This window comes from Xylocopa sonorina, chromosome 6, assembly GCF_050948175.1.
Source record: "Xylocopa sonorina isolate GNS202 chromosome 6, iyXylSono1_principal, whole genome shotgun sequence".
Classification (NCBI taxonomy): domain Eukaryota; kingdom Metazoa; phylum Arthropoda; class Insecta; order Hymenoptera; family Apidae; genus Xylocopa; species Xylocopa sonorina.
In genome coordinates, this window is record NC_135198.1 from 3,335,063 (window position 1) to 3,353,199 (window position 18,137).

At 43.7% G+C, this 18,137-nt stretch overlaps 3 protein-coding genes and 1 pseudogene across 6 annotated transcripts in view; all 4 read right to left on the reverse strand.

Annotated features, from left to right (window-relative positions):
* Rpl8 (ribosomal protein L8) overlaps positions 1-18,137 on the reverse strand; it is a 309,715-nt gene that overhangs the window by 3,422 nt on the left and 288,156 nt on the right. The gene's annotated exons all lie outside the window — the stretch shown is intronic.
* On the reverse strand, positions 1,518-4,277 carry LOC143424372 (apolipoprotein D-like). The gene is made up of 5 exons (XM_076896390.1): positions 4,076-4,277; positions 2,937-3,055; positions 2,513-2,643; positions 2,149-2,328; positions 1,518-2,060 (listed from the first exon to the last, which is right to left on the reverse strand). Exons 2-5 carry the CDS (start codon positions 3,045-3,047, stop codon positions 1,916-1,918), a joined length of 567 nt encoding a protein of 188 aa, XP_076752505.1. The 5' UTR covers positions 3,048-3,055; positions 4,076-4,277; the 3' UTR covers positions 1,518-1,915.
* LOC143424363 (uncharacterized) lies at positions 5,521-8,032 on the reverse strand (annotated as a pseudogene). The gene is made up of 4 exons (XR_013101925.1): positions 7,397-8,032; positions 6,827-6,957; positions 6,384-6,624; positions 5,521-6,026 (listed from the first exon to the last, which is right to left on the reverse strand). The product of XR_013101925.1 is annotated as an uncharacterized LOC143424363 (transcript).
* The window catches only part of Ken (zinc finger and BTB domain-containing ken and barbie protein), a 30,467-nt gene continuing 25,531 nt past the window's right edge, over positions 13,202-18,137 (reverse strand). The window contains exons 2-6 of one of the 3 annotated variants that reach the window (XM_076896464.1): positions 15,387-15,677; positions 15,102-15,274; positions 14,525-14,752; positions 14,142-14,433; positions 13,202-13,793 (exon numbers count right to left, since the gene is read on the reverse strand). In XM_076896464.1, coding sequence (XP_076752579.1) covers positions 13,335-13,793; positions 14,142-14,433; positions 14,525-14,752; positions 15,102-15,274; positions 15,387-15,674 — 1,440 coding nt within the window. In that variant the 5' untranslated portion in view covers positions 15,675-15,677 and the 3' untranslated portion in view covers positions 13,202-13,334. Of the gene's footprint in view, positions 13,797-14,141; positions 14,434-14,524; positions 14,753-15,101; positions 15,275-15,386; positions 15,678-18,137 lie in introns of all 3 variants that reach the window. The other 2 variants (XM_076896463.1, XM_076896462.1) reach the window with 2 other exon arrangements.

The window sequence follows — 18,137 nt, forward strand, 5'->3', positions numbered from 1 at the left end:
TTTTTTTACGTATGATGTAATTGTTTAATTTAGTTGAAGTGTTGGGTTAGGTGTGGTTGCAATGGAAGGGAACGTTCAAATGTAAGCTGGTTGAGGGTTTCTTATAAGTTTAACTACAAATATTGAAATAAAAATGGCAAACAGCACAGTATTCAGATTTTTTTCCCTTACTTTATAGATTATTATAGAGGAAACTGCAAAGTTCCCCAGAAATTCAACAGTCCTCCTCTTACGGGGTTGTAATTCCTGTATTGCAAATAGAGGATGGCGTGGAGAATTATTGGACGACATATTTACCAAACTAGAAAAGAGAACAAAATAAATATCTGAACCTGAACATCAATATAATAATCCCTAAAAATGATTGAACATTTCTCAGTTTGATACCTCCGAATAGATAATCGATTTCTCGGTCTACAACCCCTATTCTAGACGAGAAAAAAAATCCCAATTAACCATAGTCAAAGGTTACGAATGATGTACGCGTGTTCGTGCCCTTTTCACGCGATCCTGTTTTTGTGGGGTGCCTCGTGGGATCTTTTCACGCTTCTCTCGGCCGCACAATGCACCGCTGATGACATCCTGCGGATTCCGCAATTGAATCGGTGTCTGTTTCCACGGACGGCACGCGACAAAGCGTTAGGGACGAACCTAACACGCGACAGGCACCCCAGCTGTTTTGTTTGTTTAATTTAACCGGTATTGTGGCCCGGTGCTTTCATTAACGGACGCTCGATTTATTTCGACCGTTGTCTACTTCCTGTATTTTTGCTAAAATTATTTGCGCACGCGTTCATTGTGGACGATTTGATGTACGGTCGTGTGAAAATCTCTGTGCGACTTCATCCTTTTCAGTAACTCTCTTTTCGCTTCTTTCTTCTCCTCCACTTTGTTCTTATTGTGTAGATTTTTTAAAATCTTCTGTAACCTCCTCTTTGTGACACCTGCGACAGGAAAAACAGAACAATTAGATCGATAATATATGAAGTAGTCTGCCAATTTTTTGTGACAAATGACGCTAAAGTGGTACTTAGAACTCTTGGATTTTGGGAGACATAAAAATGCGCATGGTCCATCTTGCACTTCGCCGATGGTACCTGCTTTAGAGTACCATCGATCTTCAAATACCAATGCGTATTGCGACATCTCGTAGTGTATGTTCAAAGCTTGTTTGGATCTTCTTTGAAAAGTAGATCGCGTAAATAAAAAAATCTGTACAAAATACTGGCAGAGATATTATTTTCTCTGACATTAGGTTCGTTCTAAAGTCTATAGATTATGAATTTATTTTTAATTTTAATTTTGATCGGTAAGCATACTAGAAATTTCACCCCTTTCATATATTTCGATAAACAACTTTTTATTATCACACTTTTTAGTACACTTTCCATTTCGTCGTACCTGTGTCGTTCCACTTGATGTATAAATAAATAAATACAATAACTACATCGATACGTAACTACGAAGGCATTAAATAAATATGTTCTTGTAATTTTAAATACGAGCCGCAATTATAATACTCTTTAATGCATACGTCGGGTTAAATAATTATTCGACACGAACTCTGGGAAGATTAATTTGTAAAATAAAGTTAAATAACAAATTAGTAAGAGATCAGGGGTTAAGACCTACTCGATTATAAAAAAAATACTTAGATGTATGCAGTTGCCAATTTTTCACATCGAATACCAACAGTGTCAATTAAAAATGAATTACTTTATCGGATAAATATATATATATAACGTGTATCGGATCTACAACTAAACGATCACGAATCGAATTGAGCACGATCATAGAAATCAATGATCCTCAGCGAGCTGAGAGACTGATCTAAGAGATATCATTAACTTATTTTATAATACAACGAAGTAATTAACTTTGAACAAACGTATTTCGACATTTTATACAATATCATTCAGTTTCCTACAGGACAGTTCTTTTGATCTGTGCGAATAAAATACGCCCTGCTTATGTTATTCTTATCCAATACTTGATAGGCTTTCTCCAGAATGGAAACCGATGGCTTCGGTTCTCTCGCCAGAATCCAGACATTTCTCATGCTGAAATAAACGCGACGATCGCAATTAAACAAAATGTATTCAGAAAACAGTCGAGCAATTACAAGCGAATGTTAAGCAGTATATCTACCTGATCACGCCAAAGTTGGAACAACTCCACACAACAGCGTACGTCTTGTAATCGGTATCGACGACCCAATATGGCGCATCAACCGGAAGAGGCAAGGTTGGGAACGTAACAATCAATTTTGCGTCTTCCATTTTCAGGATTGGCTTTCCAACCCCTTCGATACTCGACGAAACTCCAGTCCTAAATAGATAGACAAACTTTCAGTACTCTTTTAAAGTTATATAATAAAAAAACATCTTTAAAGATGGTATCACTCGACGTCAAATAGATCCACACTATTTCACTACGAAGTATATAGATCTATCTAATTACCCTCTTTTATATAATTACTGTTACATATAATAATCGATCAGATTGTACTCACAGAGCAGATATCTGCTTGTTCAAAATGTTAATGGAAGGGCCATCGTCGATACTGTATGTCGCAGTCACGCATTTGCCGCCGAACTCGAAGAAGGCGAAGTACTTCTCGATCTCGTACCATTTCCCCAAATACTGGAAAGTAACAGAGAACACCGTCCGTTAATTCGAATCGCGGTACGTAATTGGCGAAAATGGATACCAGGCGCGCGTTCTCGTGAAAGTCTGGTTCTGAATGAACCTCTCTTTTGAACTTGAATACTTTACCTGTAATATGCCGCCTCGTATATATCAATGTCTTATTGAGGACAACTTTCTAAATGCAGGTTGCATTACCTCATAAGTAAGTCAATAACACAGATATGCACGGGAAATCTATTCCAATTTCCAATTAACATAACAGACGTCTAGATGATTGTTAATGGTACCTGTTTCACGTCGAAGTTCGACATTGTGTCCATGGCAGGGCACGAGCCCAGGAATGGCACCTGCGCCATCGCGGCACTCGCCAGAATTAAAATTGAATACATCCGTAGCATTGTGGTTTCTGTAAGAAGGTATTATTAAATATTATTACATTAAATGATCCTCAGCGAGCTGAGAAACTAATCTAGGAAATATCATTAACTTATTTTATAATACAACAAAGTTATTAACTTACAGTAACAAACATATTTCGGTATTATTATATTAAATTATGGTTTCACGACGAAAAATGAATCGTAAATTTTCTCAGAAATGGTTTCGATAAAAGTAGGAAAAATGATAAGTGAACAAGGATAATTTTACTTTGAGCGGAATATTTAGCTATAGTAAAAATAAATCAGATATCATTCCGTTTTTCGTTTTGTTTTAACAGTCAATATCAGTTTAAAAATTAATATACCACATGTTTGAAATTGGTAGCAATTCTGTTATTAAGTAACATTCTGAAAAATTTGAGATTTCAGACTTACACACAAACGTATGTATGTCAAGACACAACGCGCGTATCTGGAATGAGCAAAAGTTGCAAATGAATCTCGCAGAAAAGATACGATTCATGTCTGAATCAAACCGCGTTTCGAAAGAACAGTTAACTCGTTGCTTTCGAATTTTTAAAAAGATAGCCGCCATCAGTATTGCTAATTCAACTCGCATTATATATGTATCATTACGAGAATGAGGAAACATACTTCCTACACGTTTATATTAAAAAGAACCTTACAAATTTTAATACTCTCAAACCAAAAAATCCACATTATAAACTAAACCAGCAAAAAAATAAATCTCTCCATCAAACTAATTAAAAACTAAATTATTGCTAAAGAAACAAGCACGCGTCTAAGCAACAAAACAACTTCCTCTAATTTCACAAGAAAACGTGACTGTTAAATACGCATATACCATACTCGAAAACGGCTCGATCGTTATGCGCGATTCGTAATCTCCGAATTCATTGTCATGCGCGGCGGTGCAGCGATGGATCGCCGCCGATCTCGGACCGGGACGGTGGAAAAAAAAAAGAAAAAAATAAAAGGAAATATATGAGAGTCACGAATTGAACCGATTCGAATGGGGCACGTACCGAATCGACGATCGTCGTACACGCTGGAACTTGAGAAATCGGTGAACCGATCGGGGTGTACACTTCTCACGCGGCGTGCTGTTCGCCAGCGACTGGTCTTCCTGGGCCTTTGCGCCTTCCGCTTACGCCGCTCGCGAACGCTGACTGGATACGTTTGGAAGATTTCTGTCAGTTAGTGGGTCACTAACGGTATACGCTTCAGGTTCAAGAAACCCAGGCCTCTTGATACCAATTTACCGGCGACTAATCGACTGTTAACCGATTTTTCGTTCGAATCCACTTTTAACTGGCGGGATTTCGTCGGATCGATTGTGCTGGCGTCGTTTTGGGCGGTGCTGGTACGTAACAGGACCTGAACTCGAGCCGTTTTTTCAACGAAACGGCTTTGTACGGATCTGTGTTGAGAACGTGTAGGAACGAAGAGAGGATGTTGAATAACCGATATTGGCGGTCTTGAAACGCACGGAAAAGAAGAAAACAACGGAATACCGTAATAACCACGACGGTTACTTGCTTCTGCCTTTTCTTCTTTTTTTTCTGTATCGTGTTACATTGTTTAATGTGGAAGTATTCCTTCGCATTTATTTTATCCCTTCAAATTATCACTACTGCGATGTTAACAGGAATTATTTAATCGCTTCATTAACTAGTCTTCAATTTTAGAGTAAAATATATATATTATCTAGGTATTTAATTAATTATGTACTATAGTAGGCGAGAAGTAGAATTAAATTATGTTTATTATTCGTTTATACTAAGTTTCATTTAATTTATTATACGTAATTAATTTTACTTATACATGATTTCATTTCTCTTTAATTTTTCGTAGGTACGATTTTTCAAACTTCGTTCGTAGGTCTAAAATAAAAACATTTCGAAAGACTTCCAGCAGACGTGATGCTATTTTCCGTAGATACAATTTTTCAAATTTCGTTCGTAGGTGTAAAATAAAAATCTTTCGAAAGATTTCCAGCAGACGTGATGCTATATCTTCTGAACTGAAGCAATTGTGAAGCAATATCTTCTGTATCAATGTGCTTGTTTCTTCTATGATCTTTATCGACGATATTATTATTATTATAAATTACTTCTTTTGAACGACAACTTCATTTTTCTATCCTCTTTTCTACGTTATATATATTATCTGTTCGTTTAATGCAAACATTATTTGCAAGTGATTACAAATGAAGGATGGAACAACGAGAGCATCGGATTTTTTTAGCAATGTTTTATGTAACAATTTATTTAAGTTTTATCTTTTTTTGTTTTTATACATTTGTACATAATTTAAAACAAACACCCCCCAATCCCTCCATGAACCCACCGCAGTTGCAGTCATGATGAATAATGAGCGCGAAAATTCAGGCGAGACTGGCTTCGACAATAAAACCGCTACAAGCCCAGAATTCAAACCCTAAATCGTACATTAAAAAAAAAAAAAAAAAAAAAACGAAAGAAAGAATTTCTCCAACGAGACGAATTAAGCGATAATTTCCCTGTTTTTACAGCTTCATTTTCACACAGTCTTCTCCGCGATTTGCTTCGCCTTTTCCTCCGCCTTCTCTTTTATAGCCTCATTCTTGCTCTCCTCCAGAATTTTTTCCTCGTTCATCGGCGTTTCTTCTTTCGCAGCATCGGCGACTTCCAAGATCCTTTCTGGGACCGTATTCACGGGCTTCTTCTTCTCGTTCTCGTCAGTTTCAGGTGCCTTCTTCTCCTCGATCTTCTGCAGTTCGACGATCATTTCTGGCGCGTCTGGGGCTATGGCGGACCTCACGTTTCCGGTATTCTTCTCGGGGGTCTGCGTATCCGGCGCGGCTTCTTCCGCTGGTTCCGCTGGCTTCGCTGGTTCCGCTGGCTTCGCTGGCGACGCTAAGTACGCGCAATCTTCTTGGTCCGTTTTCACGAAGAACGTTTTCGAGATTTTGTACTTGTCCAGAGCGGCGTACGCCTGTTTGAAAAAGGCATTTCGTTAGCTGGTGATTTCACGCTTTTACGTATAGCTTGGTGTCATATAATAATTATTATTATTTTCTTGAGGGTTTCTAAAATAATTAGCTTGAGGTTTAGCAACTATGGCTGCTTGCTTCATTGATGATTGTTAATCCATCACATAACTTTTGAATAAAGCAGTTTCTAGCTGACATTAGATATTAATTACGTTGTGAGACTTATATGAATGTATTTTAACGATATCAGAAGTAAATGTGAGCACGAATCGACAGATCGTTCGATGAATTAGAATAAAATAGATTTTAATATTAGAGAAAATGAATTTAGGCGTGTAAATGGAACTAAGAAGTATTACCTTTTGCAAGACCATTCCTGGGGCGAGTCGTTCTCTCGTCATCAACCAAGCATTTTGCGTGTGGAACGGTCCAATACCGGAACAGCTCCACAGAACTGCGTACGTTTCGTAATCCGTCTCGAGTACCGAATATTTAGTCTCGGGTGTTAAGGGTATCGTGTATTTTACGATTAGTTTGCCCTCCTCGGCCTTCGAACCGGGCTTCTTAATCTCACCCTCCAGTATTCTCTTGATTCCCGTGCTGAATTGTTAAATAAGTACAAAACGATTACTTTTAATAATAAATACTTTAAATATTTTAGTAATCTTGCAAATGAACTTCATCAAGGTTTAAACAAAAGTCATTTTAAATAAATGAAACAAACTCCAGTTGTGTGAGTTAGAAATCTCTCTTCTATTATTTGAACGATAACTGTGAAAATAGTTTCGTTAAGCGTACTCACAATCTGTTCGTAACTTCATTGCTGACACGGAATTTGCCGTCAGGGCCCAACGTGTAGTTTGCCATCACACATCGTGACACTACCTCTGTCAGTTGAAAGTACCTTTCTGCTTCGTACCAAATACCCAGAAACTGGAAAGTAATTGAAACAGGTTAAGCGTCATTACATGAAACATGTATAACACAAATATCTACCTTACATTTGAAATTTTCCTGTCAAACGTAGCATCAAACGACACTTTGTTTCACAGAAATACAAACGACACAACGAAACCTTACATTAAATACTCTGACTTAGCAAACGGTAATAAAATCACTCTGATAAAGGGCTATAAAAAATTCTACACTATACAAAATCAAGTACTTCCACTTTGACCTACAATGCTACATAAATAAACTATCATCAAACCCCGTAAATATTGCTCGACATAGCACAAACTAAAAGATCTCCCCAAACAGTACATCGATACAAACAGTAAAACAGTACCAATAAAAGCTACCACTTAGACCAATAAAAAAGAACGAAGAAAATGATGGCAAGTTGATCGAACGAACTCGAAGCGACGTTTACCTTGTTCATGTCAAAGTTCGCCATGGGCACGTAATCCGGACAGAAGCCCAGGCTCGGTATCTGGGCCCTGGCCAGGGCCAGAGCCGAGAGAGCGAAAACAATCTTCCCGATCATGTCTGCCGTTGATCTGCCGTGAACATGACACGGACCTCTAGCCTTATATACATTAACCGGGGAGTGCAGGAGCGTTGACCGGGCCGACTATCCCCCTCTGTTTTACCTGCACGTGAATATTCTTACGGTACTCTCCGTGGCCCCAGAGTCTGGCCAGCAGACGCTGGTCATTGGTCAAACGTTGTTAAACGGGTGCTCGCTGGTTCAGGTTGAACCGAGGCGGTGCTCGTCGGCGACCTCGTCGTGGGACGAACAACGCAACCTCCATTATGCAACTCCGCGGGGCAACGGTACTTCGTGTCGACAAAGACGAGTCCATCGGTGGCTACGAAACGGTGTCAGTCCGATGGGATGCCAAGATTTCCTGGATCACCAGCGAACGTGGTCGTAACGGGCCAGACGCGAGCCAAGTCTGTCCTTTGGGCGCCGATCGCTGCCGGTGGTAGTGGTTTCTGGGACTTGCTCGCATCTTGGCGACGCTTCGATCGAGGGCGAATGATTTTTGATTAATCGTCGCGCTCTTTTGGGTGGTCTATCGTTACGCGTGGGAAATTGGTAACATTGGGAAATCGCGTTCTTTTGGAGAAGTAGAGGATTATTTTTTAATTGTAGAAAATTTCAAAATGCGATGGAATTTTTTTTATACCCCGCGGTGTAAGTGTAATACATATATTTGCTGAACCTGCGAATACTTGTAATTTACTATCTTACTAACGAAGTCGATTTACGAGGTGCTCAAACTTTTATCTTTTATTGAGATGACCGTGTGCCCCTGCCTCAGCACCTTCGTTGCTGCACCGTGCATAAGTTATGATACATTCGAGCGTAACTGCGTTAAAGCTGCTAATTCGAAACGTGTCTGAATTAGTGACCCTGCGGGAATTTAAAAAGTCGAAAATAACAAGGCGCATTCCGTCGCGGCACGATTGGTCCCAAAATACGAGAAGAATGACGCGACATCGATTTGCATCTAAAACTTTCGTTTTCACCGAATGGCACATAAATTTGCATACATAAATACGACGGTCACAACCGATTAAGAGATTGGTGGGAAAATTTTTCGAAGCTCGAATTCGAGGACCGGATTAGAGAGTGCATCGAAACAGCCGTCTTGGAATGCACGATTGTGAAATGCCGCACGTTCGACGGTGTTATTCCTCTTCCTGCAGTCATTCATGAAGCCGGTTCCAGCGACCTCGACCTTTACCAGGTCTGTATTCATGTCCGCGAACGGGACGGGTGGATGGCAAACGTAGCTTGCCCGTTTCCCTTGCGACGAGACAAGAACCAGCTATCGCTTATCGCGTTGCAATTATGCAACCGACCCTGTCAACGGGCAACGGTTAGCATACGCGACCATTTTGAACGGTGGGCCCGCTGGTAACGGGTCTCTCGCGGCGAGGTTCCTTTTTGTATGAAATCGTTGGCCATCGGACCGTTAGTTTGGTTGTAGATACTTTCTCATCTAGCCACCGATGGGTCTACAAACCGTGGGACCGCTACGGACAATTCCAATAAATCTCAATGGTGAACGTTAGGTTGCGCGTTACTCGTTACTGAGTATCTCAAGTGTTTGAATGTCCTTATTTTTCATTTGGAACGAGAATTTGGAACGGATGGTAACGATTGAACGCGTTGTAAAATTTCTAATTTTTAGGGCAAAGGAACATTGGTATAAACGAGAAGGGGAATAGGAAGGGGCCATTGACATGAGCAAAGTTGTTTTCGCTCGCTTGTTTTATCTTCTTTTACAGATTCCTCATCTGAATTAATTTATTTCTTGTAAATCTATGAACACTAAGAAAGCACGCGGAAAACGCTTTCCGCTCGGAAGATGCTTAAACTCTACGGGACTCCGGCCAGATGTCCAAGGAGCGATGCTTGAATACCCGAGGGAACGAGACGCGACGCGATGGAAATGTTGCATCCTCGCCTCGAAAAGGTGTGACGATACCTCGTTATTGCAACGATCAACGTTTCGCATAAATTTCGATACTAAACACGATATACGATTCTCATCGAGCACGCATCCTTTACAAAACCACGTATAATAACCCTTTGCACCTACGATACCATTCATTTTTCAGAATAATAAAGCTCTTCTTGATTAATTTACTATTCCCATCGTAGTTGGAGAAGTGAAGAAATAGAGAATTCGTCAGAAATGATTTATTATTAAAAAGCAACATTGTCCTCTCGAGACATCTGGCCACAAGTATGTGTCTGTGTATATCGTGTGTGTGTGTGTGTGTGTATGCGTGTGTACGTGTGTGTCTGTATACACAAATAAAGTAACTAATTAACGGTAAAATAATCTGTATACGTAATCCTAGTGCGCTTACGTCTCGAGAAGAGGGGACGAGGGGGTCGGACAGGGGGTATTTTTATTTTTCTCAAGAGGGGACAGGGTTGGAAAGAGAAACGACGAAAAGATTAGTCACTAAGAATTATTTAAGCGGCTCGCAGAAAAAAAAGGGAATCGTCTATTTAGCTTCTTTTTTTTTCTCTTCTTCTTCTCGCGATCGAAAGACTTCTTCCTTTTTGTTCGAAGGAGCCACGAGTCGCGGCCGTGCGATCCGCCGCAGCGTTGCACGCTAAACAATAATTACTTTATCTTTATTATCATTTAGTATCACATTGCGTTCACTGTTTTGTGCTGGCCATTTTTGCCTGGCTTAATGAGAGCGCACACCACCCCTCTAACCTCTTCTTACGTTCCTTTTCTTCTTTTCCGCTACTCCGCGCCTACCGAGGGGGCCCCAAAAAAAAACAAAAAACAAAAAAAAAAAACAAAACCATGCCATGGTGAAGGCAGCCGGAACGAGCGATCTTCTTTAAAAAGTACTCTACCAGTACTGTTTAAAAGGTGGAATTACGAATTCCAGAAGCGCTAGCGCAGGTACAGTTACTCTATCGTTACTCTGTTACAAATTTTTAATTAAAAGACGGCGTGGGTTAGGTTATTCTCAGCCGGAGAATCTGGAAACGAAATTTTTAGCCCCGCGAAATAAATAAGGGAGGATCGTTTTCGTTCGTGGAAGTACTCGTGCGGATGTATGGAATGTACGTGCGAATGGATGTTAGAAAATAATGGTAACGTTAATCGAGGTTAGCTCTCGTTCGGGTACGTTGAGACCGCTCGTCCCGCGCTCGAGATTTTTCGTATGGCCAAGGAGCTAAAGAGAGGTCGAGGCCCTTCTTCAAGGCACCTTAGGTAATAATACCTATCTAAGAAAAAAAAAATTATTCATGACGTCCTGCGCCAACAGAAAAAAATGAAATTAGAGAAACAAAAGCTACTACTTGAAACATTCTATCTAGACCCTAACGAAACTTGGATTAATTCGAGTGAATATTAAAAACTTTCTACGTGAATTAATTAACGCTTTCTTTCAATTCCTAAGCGAGCTCGTATCGTCATCTTACACGTGTACGGTAATCTTAAGCCTATGAACACATGAAATCACTGCCCAATCGACCAATTTGGACCCATTTGACAAGGCACTCGAGTCGCTGAGATACCGAAAAACCGTTTCCGGGTTGGGGGGAGGGAGGGGAGGGGGCGAAGGAGGGTGAAAAACACGCGATGAGACAAAGGTGGATGGGCGTAGGACAGACGATGAAGCGGAAGACGAGGATTGTGATACGTGGAAGAACATTAGCAACGTTTATTCTATCGGTCGGCAGTTTCGTTCGAGCCGTTTGGAAATAATTATTGTCGCTTCTTCCGGAATCGTGTCCCGTCGATAATGTTCCTCTTCGCTAAGGGTAAAGGAGAACGCCAATGTCGTGTATTCCGTCTCCCTTTGCCTTTAAAGTCCGGGCGTGTGCAACTGGCGCCACTGCAGCCACTGTTTCCGGTGGGTGGGATCGCTGTTGCGACGTGCTTTATCGGTCCATCTACCACGCGTGACTAATTTTAAGTGCTCGTGGACCTAAATACAGTATCATCTCTTTAACCGACACGCTTTTCCCCTCTCCAATCGACGCGGAGTTATATCCCCGATTCGATTAATTCCAGGGACTAACGATTCGATGAAACAAACGTTAGTGGACTCTTCTCTTTCTCTCTCTGTCTTACAAAAACACTTTACTCTCTCGTCTTTGTCGCACTCAAGAGTTATGGAGAAACAACGCTGTACCTGGATCATTTGTCTCCTCGCGGTTGTCAATTAAAGGGGTGATATTGCATTTGCTGTGTGTCGCTTGGTCGAGCAAAAGTGAAGCTTCCGATACGTACATTGGTACACTCGTCCCCACCGTTTCGTGGTTCGATCGTAGGATTTTCAGTTAGGGTTTGTCATCGACATGTAATGGTCGCCTAAAAGTACAATTTGCCCGCCGACAGTTGAAGATACCACCTGTGTCCCTCTATTTCCCGCTTCTCGATCTGAATTTCAACCAAGAAGCTTCACTTTTGCAAAATGCGAAACGACGTGGCTGGCTGCGCGAAGCGTTCGATTCTCCCGCCGACCGACAAGTGGGGACCCACGCGCGGATCAGGGACGCGCGGCGACGAAGTGAGCCCCAGTTGCACAGGCCTGCTCTAACCTAAAGAAAAAAGAAAAAAAAAACCCTCCGTACGCTAATTTCGAAACCGTGTTCAGAGCTCTCCGTGAGCGAGCGAATTTTGTTTGTTCGAGGCGATCCACGGGCAGGATACCTAATATCTACCTAAGACAGAAATCGGTGGAAAATCAGTTGGTCCCTTTGCAAAGTGTAAAATAAATAAATTGTTTATCCGTTCGCTTTGTGTCCCTACTACTAAACATTAACGTTATTTACACAATGAGATTGTTTTGCGCGCGCTCTGAGGTAAACGAGAGGTTCCGCTGAAGATGTCACGTGACGCGAACGGAAGCGTTTCAAAGCTTTTACAATAAGTAAGACGCAACGAGAAGACGCGCGGCGGCGAGACCCGGTTGAACGTGAAAAAATTCGTTCCCTTCGTTCCCCTTTTCGTGTACATTCCGGTCCTAACATTATTCCCCTCGCTTATATTCTCGTTTCGACTTTCTTAACGTTTCCTGACAGAGACCGTCAACATATCCGACAGACTTCCGACCAACGTCGATCATCGGACACACGTTATTTGGTCAGAGTTACTGGTCATCGCTTATAATAATAAACAGGTAGTCGATTATTGCGTAGTCTTCGAATATCTTCGATTCAGAGGCTCGCCAGACACGACGCGACGCTATTTACCGTAAGGCTCCTCCGGTGCTACGTTATTTCGTCTTTTACGAGGAAGAAGAAGCTCGAGGAAATGTTTTAGTGGAACTTCCGTTCTCTTTTGCTTTTTCTCTTTAGAAATTTTTACAAAAATAGTACGCGCGTCGAACGGACAGACGCGGGTTCGTTAAATTCGTTAACAGGTAACAATTGCGCGACGCGCGTTTCTCTACGCGACGAAATAACTCGCGTACGACGGGTACGCGTGGATGGCGTTGCACGCATCGACGCGTCTCCAAAGATTTTCTAAGGCAAAACAATTTCCGTATCTGCTTCCGAAAAAGAGAGAGAGAGAGATAGAGACGAAATGGAATATACTTTGTAAATTGTACGAAAATAATTGGAGATGGTCACTTTCTGAACGGACACGTATATCCGGCGACCCCGTCCGTCTCGAGATCGATACTCGGAGCAGAAACTCGAAACCGTCAACGAAAACGACCGAATCCTGGCGATCTACGCTCGAAATGCTACGAGCAGCGCGGCGCTGCGGTTGAAATTTAGAAAAGCAACCCTTCGATCCCTGATCCGAGCGTCGATCGAGACGCGGCTCGAGGTCGCCGTTCAGCACCGGTTGGCCTTAACCACGTCGCTAGTCGTGCAGGTTCTTGCTTAACAGCAGATTGTTGTGCGGCCCCGACAGATGCCTGATCAGCTCCTGCAGGCTGTCGAAAGTCAACGAACAGAAGCAACAGGTGAAGGTGTTGTCGGGGGCGGCAATCACGCCTCTGTGTACCGAGCAAAGGTGCTTCAACAGGTGGGCCTTCTGCTTAAACATAGCGACGCATAGTCTACACGCGAACGGTTTTTCACCCGTGTGCACTCTCAGATGCGTTTTCAAGTTCCATGACATTCCGAACTGTTTGCCACAATAGCTGCACCGGTACTCGCGAACGGGGGTAGACTTGGGCGGGTCGTCGGTCGGTGGTGGCGGTGGCGCCCTCGCTGGCGGTAAGGCCCAAGAACCCCAGGGTGGTTCCAAACCGGCCGCCGACGCTGGGTCCGCGCTTGGTGGTCTGTGTGACGCTCCTGGAGGTGTCACTGACCTGTCCTGCTGCAATAAACGATCTGATTGAATAACCTGTTCGCGTGGAACGCGTCGTCGGCTATCGTCTATAAACCGCGATGACACGAAACGATATTTAAAACGACGGGCGAACGTTGACCATCCCACTGACCCAGCTAAAAAAAAAAAATCGTTGGCGCGTCGAGACACGTATACTCACGAGACACAGCTGGGCGATCGGCAATTTTCTCAATTTCATTCTCCAGCAAACAGAATGATTATATCCGCGACGATTTTAACGAGCGAGTGACCAAGTGAAAAATAATGACCGACGCGGCAATTATCCGGACGTGTTGAGCGTGTCGCGTGGCAAAAGGAAACTGCTCGACGTACCAGGTACGGAGGTGCCGAGACGCTAAGGGGATGCGGCGCTTGCAGCCGCCTCGGCGTTTCGAATCCAGGATTGAACGGCACGAAGGCAGGATTCTGTGCTGGCGCATTGTGAAAGCCTGGCCTTCGTTTCCGATGGGGCGTCACGATGTACGCCTCCGCAGGTGGGATGGGTATTTCTTCGGGTTTTCGTTTCCCCGGTTCTAAGCCCAGCGCGAGCCGAGCCGCTAATTGCCTCCTTCTCTCTTCCGCCTCCTCCAGAGATTCTCGCCTCTCCAGTAACTGTTTTTCTGGCCTAAACAGAAACGAAACGCACAGCTGCAGACCTTCTCGCCAACTTGGTTCCAATTCGAACTGAAGTTTGCGACTCGTTGCGAAACGCTTACCTAGATACAACGTCGTGCGAACTATCGCTAGTGGTGGAGGTCCCAGAGTTCAAGCTTAGGTTCACAGGATCGGAGCTATCCCTCCGTCGTGGCGGTTCTATGCTGCTCTCTCTGTTCTCCATGAGGAGGGCCTCGCCCTCGACGCCTTCGACGTCCACTTCCGGCTCTTCCTCGCAGCCCTCGGTCTTGATCAGTACCGAGCAACAGTCCGCGGGGTTATTCGATTGCCTGAAATGCCCAGAACGATTATTGCAACGACTCGCTTGCTCTCTTTGCATCCGCGTTAGATTGATGGTTCTCGGTATAATATAAAAAACTCGAGGGGATAAATGCTCTGGGAGGGGGCAGCGAACAAAGGCGCGAAAGAGCGACATTATACGAATCGACGCGTTGCATCAGATCTGCTCTTTCGTTGTAACAAAGACCAGGCGAAAGCAGAAATTAATCTTAATAGTTCTCTATCTCGGAAATTACGGTATCTGTTTCGTTGATCGTATTGACATTTCACGAACACCTAACGCCGGTAAATCCTCGAACAGCTCTCTCTCTCTCTCTCTCTCTCTATCTCTTTACCGACCTGCCGTCGTACTGCGACTCGTAGCTAGAACTTTCCTGGCCTTCGGAGGGCTGGGGTGTTGGTATCCTCTCGGGGTCGGAGTTGCTGGAGGTCTGAGGTTGATTCGGCTCGAATAACTCCGACTTTATTTGGAGGAGCTCGAACAGTTCCCTCAACGGTGTCAGCTCTGTCGACTGGAACCAGGGAGAAAGTCATTCGCGAGCCGTCCATTCGAGAAATGAACGGGGTAAAAAAAGCACACGGTTCCGAGAGTAAAATTGCGTAAGAGCTACGGCGAACGCTTACCGGTATCAGAGCTTCCCCGTTGTAAAGGAATTCCAGCAGATGAGTCAGCTGGGTTTTTCGGACCCCGGACAAGTGGACCACGTGGTCCAGTGCGGGGTTACGAAGGAGACTAGCCAATAGGGGACTAGCTGCAGCCAGAACAACGCGATGGGCCTTGACGACGGATCCATCGTCGCAAGCCAACGTCACGTCCACGTGACGGTCCCCGGTGTACCAGGCTCCGACCTCTGCGGCCAAGGTCGCTGGATGCTTCCCATAATGGAGTGTCAGGAGACCGTCAGTATACATCGTCTGCAAAAAAGACAAAGTTCGTCGAACGTTATTTACGTTCTCCATTATCCTATTCAATCGTTCGTCGTTACTTGCACAATTTTGTGACATTCGGTCATCCTCCCTGAAATAACACATTTTCAAAGTGTACTGCGTACTGCGTACTGCTGAGATTATCTACCTTTCGAATGTTGCGCTATTTTTTTCATTGTAATCAAACGATAAACTTGAAATTTATACTTCGTGTTTTATTAAAAGAAATTAGTCGAACGAGACAGTAGAACCGTGATGCGAAGAAGTTGCAGAATAAGTAGTGCAATGGTTCTAATCACCGCGGCGACGGTACCGAGAAAAGTGCAAGTATCCACCGTTTCCGTGGGAATTCTTTCGCAACAACGATGCAAGCGAAATATGTGTGACGTCCTTAACCCAATAATGCGCGTCGCGTCATGCAAAGGCGGCTTCGTTACACTAATTTCATCTTCCCGTGCCCCGCCCCGGCCAGAGATGGCGGAAGGCGGTGACGTGTTCCAAGATTATGTTTCTCACGTTTCTCTGACGTTCGCTCGGCTTTCTGCCGAGCACTCGAATCGCGTCCAACGACGGCTCGTCCAACGGATCGACCGAGCTCCGTTCGTTTCGTCGAATCGAGCTTTCAACGGCGTCCGCGCGCTCGTTTAAAAAAACGCGGGCTCAAGGTGATCGTCGCCTCGTCGCGTCGAATTCGACGGTCGCGCGGGAAAGGAGAGCAAGCTGACGAAGGAAGGAGAAAAATGGAACGATAAAGGTTTATCTTTCCGTGAAGAGAAAACAACTTTGCTCAACCGGTGACGTAATTGTTCGCGGGCAACCGTGCATCGATAAACATAATAGAATCGCGTCTCGGATGCAACAACGTAATTAAGCGCCCGTGGATCCCGTTGATTAATGATCTCGGCGCGGGAGAGAGGAAATCCTGGTGATCCTCTTGGTTCTTCGAGAAACTTCCTATTGGAAGAACTTTTGTCGAAGACTAGCCTATATGCCATTCGTGCAGCTGCTATTCAATTCGCGATTAGAGTAGAGCGTGGATTATAATTGAATAGTTGGGTGTTAATGTATATTTCTAAAGGAAAAGAGGGAATTACAGTGCCTGTTCTGAACAGAAACGAATGTAAAAGTAATTTACTCGTAGCTTACAACATATTTTCGATGCATTTGAACGAATTAGCCGTTCGATCGCGAAGATCGAGAGGGTTGCCACGCCGGAGAAAGTTCGATTTCACGTTCCACGCGTTCTCAGCCGAGCACAGGTCCAATTAATACATTATGAAACGAAACGCCGCGAAACATCGACGCGTTCCGCAACGTCGAACGTGTCGCGGACACCGATGCAGTTTCGCGCTCGACACTCGCGGACGTCGGCGGGGCTCGTATTTTTCCTCGCCGCCGACGATGGCGGTCGATCGTGAAAACCGCGCGTCCGCCGCCTTACGCGCCGATATCGAGTGTCCAGAGCCCACAGTCGGCGGAATTCCGCGCGCGGAGGCGGGGAGGAGAACAAAAAAAAAAAAAAAAAAAAATGTGAAAACGCGAACGTAGTATTCAATTTAAACGCAAATCAGCCGCTCGAGAGGCGGTGATAAATCAATACCGCGTGTACCATCTTCCCGCGGTACGACACGGTAGCTCGTCAAGCGGACACTCGTCGACGTGACCTTCCATGAGTGATCCGATCGTATTGGAAAGGGAAGACCTTGGGTAAGAGTCACGACGAGGGCGTCAATTCCGCCTATCCGAGTGATCGCGACTCACGTACGCTGCTTTCTTCGTCTCTTTCCTCCTCGATTTCGTGAAAACTACGCCGATCGGTATACATACGTTTGGCCATTTTTAGAGTAAAATGGTGCACCTTTTTTATTGCTGTTAGAATTGTCAGATTGTGTCTATAAAACGTTGCAATGGTACTTATACGTGTACACAGCCGATAGTCGTAAGTGAACGCACGCGTCGTGAAAGTGAAATTTTTCTATGCTAATGACAATGAGATCGAAGCGATATTCGTGGCATTCCAAGCATACTTTGTACCATTTCAATCAATCGTTCGATTTATGCAACGTGTTTGCAAGAGTTTCAAGGTGTACACACTCACTTCTGACTTTCACTGGATGTAGCGTTCAGTGGTTTACGTAACGCGTAATGATACCATTAGTAATTTCTAAAATTGCGTGGGTCACATAGCTAGCTGTCCTTGATGAAAGAGCAGATTGATTCGCTGGCCATGCATGACGTCGTTTTAACCCCCCAAAACAGCTCCAATGTGGTTTCAGAGCACCATAGACACCATAAAATCCAGTCATAATTTTACCTCGACTCAACAACTGTCAGCTGTCTCGTTAATCTTTAATTAAATCGACCTTCACCACTTAACAATTAAACGCGTTAATGACAAGTGCTACTTGAAACAGAAAAGTCTCTTTAAGTACAATCGTGACATCACCA

Bases quoted from the DNA above. Each gene is read 5' to 3' on its own strand.
- LOC143424372 (XM_076896390.1), bottom strand. From the start codon at position 3,047: ATGCTACGGATGTATTCAATTTTAATTCTGGCGAGTGCCGCGATGGCG. The intron at 2,644-2,936 runs GTACCATTAACA...GTTACTTTCCAG, and splicing joins CGAACTTCGACGTGAAACAG to TATTTGGGGAAATGGTACGA. The intron at 2,329-2,512 runs GTGAGTACAATC...CTATCTATTTAG, and splicing joins AACAAGCAGATATCTGCTCT to GACTGGAGTTTCGTCGAGTA.